The sequence below is a fragment of the Leptodactylus fuscus genome, chromosome 8, assembly GCF_031893055.1.
Source record: "Leptodactylus fuscus isolate aLepFus1 chromosome 8, aLepFus1.hap2, whole genome shotgun sequence".
NCBI lineage: Eukaryota > Metazoa > Chordata > Amphibia > Anura > Leptodactylidae > Leptodactylus > Leptodactylus fuscus.
Genome location: NC_134272.1, coordinates 30,307,236 through 30,317,454, shown reverse-complemented (window position 1 = coordinate 30,317,454; position 10,219 = coordinate 30,307,236). Strand labels below are relative to the sequence as shown.

Sequence of the window (10,219 nt, the reverse complement as noted above, 5' to 3'; positions counted from 1 at the left end):
TGGTAGAATCCCTTTAAAGGGTTTATTTGCACCGGGAATAAAAATGGCTATAAATTTAAATAGAAAAAATGTCTTATATTCTTATTAAAGTGAAATTTAACTACTTATTAAAGTGAAAGCAACAAAGCAGAATTTTAAATGTAATGCTTCATTATTAGTGCAATTTTTTCCTTAAATAATAATAATAATAATAAAAAAGTTAAAAAAACCCATTGGCACAAAAAAATATAATAAATGTGTTATTTCTAGTTTAAAAACAACTGGACTGTTGATACATTGGGGGGGGGGGGTTTGAATAAAAAGCAAAAATGAACACACATTGACTCTTGGTCTTACAAGAGAACCGACTTCAGGAATATTGCCCAGGACTATTTTCAGAAGCAACAATAATGCCCATGTATCAAGACTAAATACTATAGGCCGAATACATAGAAACTGTTCAAAAAGTCTGTGTTCAGACTAGATTAGATTTTTTTTTAATGTATACGTCCCAATGCATTTTTATATAGATCTCATACGCCATTATAGCACGGTGATCACAAAAATGTAAAATATCTACATCCCCAGAGACCGTACCTGCCCCCACTATGCATGGCTACATAGTAACTAACACATAAACAGAATGTAACTATATATATATTGCATGCACTCGCTCATAAGCAATATTGTAGAAATTACCCATGTGCTGGTACAAGAATGGTACAGTAGTATAACCATAAGCATGGCACGGAGACTGGCTCATATCTATACAAAGTGACAACTGGAGGGTTTCTGATATATATTGCACAGATTACAAATGGTAGAGATAAACGTATCCAGGTAGTTATTACTGTACATAGAAAGGCTTCATTCCCATTGTGCCACCACCTAGTAAAGCAAGGATTCCCAATCCGATATATAAATATTCCTTTTGTTCTCCTTATTATACAGAAAATCATCCTTATTAAATTAGAAAGTTTGTGCTTTTTAGTATGAAAACCATGTGTTATGTAGAGATCCATGTTTCGGTATAACGCTCCTCAAGGTTCCTTATCAGAAGATCATAGCCAATGGTGGAGAATGCTTGACGTACATCGCCTATTTCTTACCTGAATAGAGATCCTGCCCTAAGATTTCCTTGCCCGTAAGAGCAGCGTTGGATGATGAGCGGTGCCCAATAAACTGCTCTTTACATGTGGCAGTCATACTATATGGGAGCGATGATCAGTAACTAGAGATGAGCGAACACTGTTCGGATCAGCCGTTCCGAACAGCACGCTCCCATAGAAATGAATGGAAGCACCTGGCACAGCGACCGGGCACCGGCAAAGTGTATGTGCCAGGTGCTTCCATTCATTTCTATGGGAGCGTGCTGTTCGGAACGGCTGATCCGAACAGTGTTTGCTCATCTCTATCAGTAACCCAATCATTCATCCAGATACAGTTGCATTTTGTTGAAAGCACATATCCCATTCTCATGAGCGTACGTGCTGCCGCCAACATGAGGATTTATATGCGCGCACTAAGATATGATCAAACAACATAAGAGTGTTCTCCTGCATGTCAGATGGTCGCTGGCATATTAACATGGGCAGTAAACATTTATTCACTCCATCATAAAGCTGTATAGAAGGGCCTTGTGTTTGGAGCACTGAGGTGCATTAAAATGGATTAATATCTGGACTCTTATGACTAAGATATAACTAAATACTGAACTGAGAATACAAAGAATACATAAAAACTAAAGTGCTCAGAAAGTAAGCATATCCCGTACAACCTATTAATAGGGAAACCTCCAAATCACCTGACAAGTAATACCATTGCTTAGATTTCAGGGACATTTTGTAATCGGACTCTTATATTCATAGTTTATTTGCTCATAAAGTTTATAGATCTTTCACAAGATATGGGGCCGTCAGGTCACAGTCATGCAGTAGGGGTTCATTTTCTAAAGACCCCTGTCGAAAACCGCACATTTTGCCATTATATAGTTAAACAAAGCATATATTTCAGAGAGATTAATTTAGCAGCACAGGTCACGTATATGGCGGTGAGGAATCTTTAACTGTGTATGAGCAATGAAGTACAGTAGTGTCCTCTGCTTCACCATCACCATACGTATGCGCCCTGTGCCACTGGATTCATCTCTCCAGTATTTTACATGTAGGTACACTACATATGGTTACAAAGGATAGCTTTGTTAGGAGCATCTTTGGAAAGCTAAACCTTAATTGCATGTTGCGGTGCTGGTGGTTTAGTGGCCTCAAAGGGAGTCTGTCATCAAGTCCGACCATAATAATCCAATCCCACTGTTACTCAGGCTCATACTAACCGATATGGAATAATTATGACCTCAATAATATACAATACACCACCATAGCCTAAATCTATAGCTTCTTTTCCCTTCTTTTTGCATGGCTCGGTTTCTGAGAAATGTATTACTAAATTCAAATTGTGCAAATGAGCAGTTTGGAGCACTGAGGACCACAATGTTACTTCAATAAGCAACCCCCCTTCCCCCTGCCCAGGTATGTCCTCTATCCCCACTCCTGTCTCTGATTGACAGGGCCCGCAGCTTTGTCCTATGTTCTTGCTTAGGCGCCACAATACCAACATATGGTGCATGAACAGAACAGCTTTTAGATTTCACTGTACCATGCACGTGCTGGATATCAATGCAGCGGTGCAAACACAAGGCCAATTGATATCTGGGCGCAGCTCACTTGCCCTGCCAGACGGGCGGATGGTCATGGGGGATTCCTGAGAAGATGATCAGCTTTTTAGAGTAGCGTTAACACCCTTTATGATCCAAACTATTCATTTGCAAATTTATAAATAGATCAATAACTTGAGAACAGAACCTCAAAAAAGGGAGGAGAGGAAAGCTTTAGATTCAGTCTTGAGCAATGCAATGGTGGGATTGGTTTAACATGGTCATACCTGGTGACAGACTTCCTTTAAACAGATTGACAGGCTCCATTTAATAAACTGGTGCAGACGTCTTACATTCATTACTTATATATAAAGCTTGAAGATATATCCAATATTATATACACTTCCCCTATTAAATCATTAACACTTTATGTAACAGGTCTCGCTTCAATTTCTCCAACACACTACATAGTGGAGTCAATCTTCTACGCATGCCTATGTACGCTGTACAACCCTCATCCAACATTCTGCCTTAGTGCAGAAAATATTCAATGGCAGCAAATAAAACCCGCTGTTTGAGGGGCAGCAAGCATTTCAAGTTCAAAACTGGCTTAAAAAGAAAAAAAAATGGTAAAAATTTTGCATGGTTTCAAAAGAAGCCAATATCAACCACCATGTCACCAAGTCCACATCCTTTTCTCCATGTCTTAGACCTTTCAAGCACATTCTAAATCCTTCAGACTCTCATTGACTTATTACTCCTCATTCCTGAACAACATGCTCAAACCCTCAACTAAAACTTGCGATATTTCCTTCTTTACACAGTAGACATTTAACAAAGTCCATTTCATCTCAGTCCCCTGCTCAGTCTTCTTTTAAACTACTCATTTTTGGAGAAGATGTGCAAACAGGTGCAGCAAGTCCACCAATGATAGCAGGAAGACTCTGGTTTCTTCTTAATCCTCCCAAGAGACTACTACTTGTTGCCACAAACATGGCGGACTCTTGTCGTTTCAGCCCATCATTTAATGCTGGCTTTTGTTCCCCTGTGCTTGGTTGACTTACTACTCTTGCAATCCCTAAACGTTTCAACCGCTCCACCAAGCTCAACTTCATTTGCCCTAAATCGGCTTGGCTCCGTGCAGACTTTAAGCCGTACATTTCTTGAAGAAAGCTCTCGGCTGGTCTTGAAACGGCAAGGAAACTTTCAGAGGGATTTGCTCGTAGTTCAGAGGTCAGAGGAGATGGACATGGTGAACGGGAAGGAGAATTGGGTGGTGTGGAAGGAAGAAGCAGATTTTGTGGACGTGAAGGTTTCTCTTGAACTAAGGAGCTGCTGACCTTAGCAGATATCCCTTGTTCTTTGAGTAATTTGGTTAAATTACCAGTATTATTTGTGGAGGGATCAGATGATTTTCCAAAATATTCTCCAAGGCTCACACGACAAGAAACGGCAGGAGAGCTTGCATATGTGCTGGTTGAACAAGAACTTCCACTTCCAAAGGAGGATGAGGTGTACTTAGAACTGGTCAAAAGCAAACACAAGAAATAATGAATGTGCTGTCCACAGTATAAAGCAATCATTAAAGAAGCACCCTACCTACGTAGTTAAGCAGAGGTTGTTATTAACCACTTCCGGACGCCCATAGACTATATACGTCCGGATAGTGGTTGCCTTGTTCTGAGAGGACGTACCTGTACATGCAATCAGAACACAGCAGCTGCTCAAGATCGTGCAGCTACTTTCACTGGGAGCCGGCTGTAACTTCAGCCGGAGCTCCCAGAGAGATGACAGGGAAGGTTTATTCCCATCCCTGCCTTCTCGATCGCTGTATATACAGCGCTCAATGAGTGCTGTATACACGGCTATGGGCGCCGCCATGATGCGGCCACCCTCTGACCCGGCGGTCACCTGATCCGCTGAGAGTAGCGTCTTGCAAGAGCTGCTGGGTCCTACAGGACCCAGATCAGCTCTGTATACCGTGTAGCAGCGTGCAGGAGGCTGGATTCCTCCTGCAACCGGGGCTAAATGTACCAGCCCCAGTTACAGGAGAAATCAGCCTCCAGTACAAAAAAAAGTGATCAGATGTTCCCAAAGGTCTCTTATGACCTTATGGGGACCCATCTGAAAAAAAAAAAAATATTAAAAAATTAAATTAAAAAGTTAAGAAAGAATGAAATAAAATAATTAAAAAAAATAAGTAAAATAATACGCCAATAAAATGATGTTATTAAAGGTTATAGCTCCACACCCAACGACTCCATATAAAATAAATGTTACCGTAATGGAGAGCAAAAACTATTTTATAAAGTTTTTCAGTTGCACTTTGTGCTATTAAATAAAAAAGAAAAGAAAAGTGAAAACCAGACACAATTTCCCTCTTATTATGTTTATATTTTCCCGGATATAAAAAAAATTAAAACACATTCGAAAATAAAAACAACATAAAAATAAAGCCCTATGTGTCCCCGAAAAAAAGACGCAAAGATTAGTTGACTGACATGTATGAGAAAAATGTTACAGCCCTCAAAACCGCACACACAAAATAAACCTAAAATGTGCCTGGTCCTGGACCACAAATCGGCCCAGTACTGAAGTGGTTAAAGAATAATGTAGAGGCGTTTGTGTACGCCAAGTCGTGTTGAAGTGCTTTATATGAGCCGTCTACCATCGTGGCTCCTTTCCCTCGGATATTGTGTATTTAAAGCAGCCTACAATGCCCATGATGACTCAGGCTGGCCAGACACAGAAGATGGAGTCTCATCACAATGCACATGGAAACCATTGCAGTAGAGGTCATTCCTTGGCCAGTTTGAATTGACGTGTACAATTAGGTCAATGCAAATGAGTGCCGATTAACATGTTTCTCACAGATCGCTGCTTCTCATGGCTGAAATCTGGCTGCAAATTATGCCTGTGTCCTATGTGGTGCAGTTTTAGCTAGGCACACCTGCCTCTTACCTGGGGGTAACCTGAGTGATGTCGGAGGGGTGCAGTATCCTGCAAGTGGTGAAGGTAAATGTTGAATTTGTGCTGCCCAGGCACTTTCCAGGGTTTGTGGCTGTAATGCAGACAAAGCAAGGTTAGGTTATTTGCACAGTACAAAAACTAAATTCATATGTACATATAAAGGAGGTTAGATTATAATCTTTCTTTGAGCCACTATAGAAAGTGTATTACAGGTAATGTCCACAAACAAAAAACTTTCATTTATCAAGATTCATAGGAATTTATGCATTCACTCTGCAACTCACGCTCTCTTAAAAGAGACGTAACACTACTAGAAGTGGAAAATATATAACCACTAACCAGAGGTTGTGACTGGTGCCAGGCTAATAGGTGGCAGGAATATACTTGAGGAGGATTTTGGCACATCAACATTTCTCTCATGAACTTTAAAAGTTATTCCACCCTCATCATCCTCATCTTCTTCTTCTTCTTTTTCATCCTCTTCCAGATCACATAAGCGGTATTCGGCATCCTCCGGCAGAGGTTTAAAGCCTTTAGTTAGTACGCCAGGACGGGGATCCAAAATGGTACCTAGGTTGGGCTGTGCTAGCTGTTGCCAGTGATGAAGAGTCTGGGAACCTGAGGAATACATTGCAACAAGTATGAAAATCTCCACATACCATAAGATATGATCGGACACTTACAATTAACAAAGCCTTCACCTAAGAATAACAAGTGAAATTAGTAGAATCAATATCATGACCCTCTGAATTACTTAACGGGGTTTCCTAGATCCAGGATATTGATGACCTACCAAATCAAAACTGATTGTCGGGGGTGTCGGGTCCCCAGGATCTGAGAATAGGTCATCAATAGCTTAAAAATTGCAAACCTCTTTAGAGTCTACCTACTAGAGTCCCTGAAATACGTCAACATTAAAAAAAAACAACATACAAACCATACACACTTGAGCCACCTACCTTCAAGAGGCTTAACAATCTGTAGTTTCTCCGGTAGCAGACTGCGCAAGGAACTAGAGGTAGCAGAAAAGTCTGTACAATCTGAGAAGTGGGTTGCCAGAGACATAACACTCCCTGTCGGAGTGCTGCAACCGCTATGGTCTCTCTCATCCTCAAGACGTTTTAGTTTCCGCTCACACTCTTCCCTGAAGAATTGCTTCTCGCTTAGGTAGTTTTGGCGCCGAAGGTGCAGTCTGTGTAGTGCAGTTTCTAAACCATCATCTGGGACTTCGGACTTTGCATGTTCCCTTGAAAAAGAAGATAAAGCAGCTATGTCAGGTCTTGGAAAAACAGACGTAGATAAATGACAAAAACTTTCTGTATAAGTAATCTAAAACAGGTCTTTGTAGGTCTTAGAACATCTCCAACTATCAAAATTAGAGATGAGCGAACACTGTTCGGAACAGCCGTTCCGAACAGCACGCTCCCATAGAAATGAATGGAAGTGGCCGGCACGTGGGGGGTTAAGCGGCCAGCCGCCGGCAAAGCCTGCGTGCCAGGTGCTTCCATTCATTTCTATGGGAGCGTGCTGTTCGGATCGGCTGATCCGAACAGTGTTCGCTCATCTCTAATCAAAATCCTACATACAGGAGAGAATATACAAGTGATGTTACACCCAGGCTCTAACATAAGCCCAACAATTCCCATTGACTGTAATGGGATGCTTACGGTTTAGATTTTTTTTTTTTCTTGGTGTAATATTGTAGGAGGCCAAGGGTATGTTACCAGGTCCATTTTGGAAATGGTGGACTATAAACCAAACAAATATATGTCTATAGGGCAGAAAATAGAATTTTATTCTGGATTTGGTTAATAAGCAACTAAACAGTTAGAGAATGGCGAATAGACATAAAGGCAACAACAAAACTGGAAGCTTCTCCTTACACACACACACCATAGCTACACATTGCTGGCATTGTACACATGGTTCCTTTAAATGAGAGCAGATATATTGTGTGAACGTCACATACAGTATTCAGCGTATACACAAGAAGTCATAGATTACACTGCACAAAGACTGGCAGACCTTTCTACGCCACCACTTTCTTCTATTTTACTGCACTGGTTTTGCCTACATAGACAATTTCTGTAATTATTTCCTACTTACTTTATATCTTTGTCCTTAACTTCTTGTTTAGCTGAGCAAACACTGGTTTTCCTCTCTTCGGCTTTCACAGGCGATTCAAAAGGCAGCGCCGTCATCACCACCCCGCAACGGTTCGATCCCGGTATTGCCAAAGATGTAGAGGATGATCGGCTGCGAAGTTCATTGGCTACTTTCACAGTATCAAACACACGCTTCGGATGCTTTCTATAGGCAAGGAAAAAAGAAGTCTGTTGACTGCTGAGGTAGTATCATATATAATAATGGGAAGGATTATCAATCCCTCTACCCCAGTTTTCAGGCATAGAGTGCTGACGTATAGCAAATTTGGTAGGAGGCTCTTTTGTGTGCCAAATGTTCACTATAACCCCCATTTGGTCCTCGCTGCCCACATTACAGGATTGTAGGTAGAGCTGGGCAAATTTTGTGCCAATTTTGAAGTGCAATAAGTCACATCGTCTCATTGGTCGTGTTCTAAAACGATTAAATGTACATTACAGATGACATGTCTCATTGAATTCCTGACTCACACCCCAGTTCTAACAGCCCACACTTGTATTCAATGATGCCTGTTAGCTGTTTCCTCTTTCATGTCCTCTTATTTCCTGAAATCTAACAGATAAACATAACTCAACACTTTCATGATAATTTGTTTCCATAGCTGAAAGCCGCAATGCCATATTTTGTTTTTTGCAAAATTGACAAAGGAAATCTCAGAACAAAAACCAAGAAAGTTCCATCAACGTACAGACGTAGATTTCAATTGGACGACCTGCACATCAGGCAATGCTTTCTTGTGCTTGACCACTGGGTCCGCACCAGCAGTTTACACCACTCCCACAGTCTGGGAGCCATAGACTGCTGATCAGACTGTCCGCTGGGTTGTTTCGAGCGGTCTGCTGCGGCCCAGGACCACCCACCAGACAGATTGGAGCCATAGACTGCTGATTAGACTGTCCGCTGGGTTGTTTTGAGCCGTCTACTGCAGTCCAGGACCACCCACCTGACAGATAGCCTGATTAGCATATTGGGTGCGGAAACTAGCTGCACCAGAATCAGAGGAGCCACTCAAATGTCCTGTTTAAAGGAGTCCATATAATTGAAAGATCATCTTACTTTCGTTCTCCAAAGCTTGAATCTTCTTCCAAGCTCAGTTCTCTCCTCATGGTACCCTCAATCTCAGCTGCTAAGGAATCCTATAGAGAAAGAAGCACAAATTTATCATTGAAGTTCAGAATTGTACTTGTTTCCGGTCCAATTCTCAACCTTACTTACCACAGGGAAGACGCTGCACGACTGGGGCCGTCTGAGGAGCGCTGAGGGGCTAGCTTTACAACGTAGCATCTTTAATTCATCCTGAGCTTCCTGCAGCATTCCCTGACATTCTGCATTGCGATCCTGCAAGTCATGAAGCTGAGAAAAGCAGAGTTAGGGTTAATTAATGGATTCTAGAATAAAAGATAGCAGAAATAGCAGCCTGAGAAACCAATTCACTTCTTTAATAAACCGGGCCCATGTTTATTCTTCTAAGGCTTCACATCTACAGTATACCCTACACTTGCACAGCACACATACTATGTACAATGCAGTAGTATTAGCTTATCCTATATTATTTTAATGCAAATCTTTTTTCTTAATATGAACTTGAAGTTTTGGTATGAGTGTATAACCAGAGAACATAGAGAGCCCTTACCTCGGCCGTCAGCTGCCGCTGAGCTTCTTTGGATGCCTGCAAATGAATTCTCAGCTCTTCTTTTTCTATCGCGCTCTGTTAAGTACAAGACAATATGGCGATTTCTAATGTGGTTTAAATAATGCAAATTTCGAGTCTGTTTTTTTTAATATGGTGGCAATCTCAATACATACAAATAGTGTATTCTATGAACCAAGCCAGTCATACTAAATAGATTTAGTAAAATCAAAAAGGACCTCGCCCGCCCCAATCTCCAGTTCTTAGCATCCTTCAATAGTTGGCAGTCACGGATTCCAGCTCAATTGGAATTATTTCTCTAGCCCCCACCGTTCCTGAGCAATCAGTGAAGTACGTCTCACCATGAAATATGCTAATTAGGCTCTCTCTTGTCAGATAGGCAGTCCTAGACTGGGGCAGATACTCTGGGACTGCCCGTCTGATAGTCATATTAGCATATTGGGTGCTGAAACTAACCAGTCTATTAAAGAATGCAAAGAATTTAAGTTGGTGGTGAGAGGTCCTCTTTAACGTAATCCTAAAATCTTGCCTTCTTCACTCTGTAGAGATGAACGAACCCGCAGCAAAAGTTTGGGGATTACAGGTTGTTTACACCCGCACTGAGATACATACCTCCCTCAGCTTATGTTGGAGATCAACAATCTGAGACAACATAGTGGATATCTCCTCCTGGTAGTGTACAATCTCGTCAGACTTATTCGACAATTCGTCAGTCAGGCTAGCGATATGGGCATTGGATTCCCCTGGAAAGATTATTCAATAGTTACATAGATCATTTCTGTTATGGATAACGTAGGACTGCA

At 41.3% G+C, this 10,219-nt stretch overlaps 1 protein-coding gene across 4 annotated transcripts in view; it reads right to left on the bottom strand.

Annotated features, from left to right (window-relative positions):
- The window catches only part of TRAK2 (trafficking kinesin protein 2), a 31,596-nt gene continuing 21,377 nt past the window's right edge, over positions 1 to 10,219 (bottom strand). For all 4 annotated transcript variants that reach the window (XM_075284973.1, XM_075284976.1, XM_075284975.1 and 1 more), the window contains 9 exons: positions 10,029 to 10,159; positions 9,399 to 9,473; positions 8,981 to 9,118; positions 8,822 to 8,901; positions 7,709 to 7,912; positions 6,562 to 6,848; positions 5,942 to 6,220; positions 5,594 to 5,693; positions 1 to 4,156 (listed from right to left, as the gene is read on the bottom strand). In XM_075284973.1, coding sequence (XP_075141074.1) covers positions 3,496 to 4,156; positions 5,594 to 5,693; positions 5,942 to 6,220; positions 6,562 to 6,848; positions 7,709 to 7,912; positions 8,822 to 8,901; positions 8,981 to 9,118; positions 9,399 to 9,473; positions 10,029 to 10,159 — 1,955 coding nt within the window. In that variant the 3' untranslated portion in view covers positions 1 to 3,495. The remainder of the gene's footprint in view (positions 4,157 to 5,593; positions 5,694 to 5,941; positions 6,221 to 6,561; positions 6,849 to 7,708; positions 7,913 to 8,821; positions 8,902 to 8,980; positions 9,119 to 9,398; positions 9,474 to 10,028; positions 10,160 to 10,219) is intronic.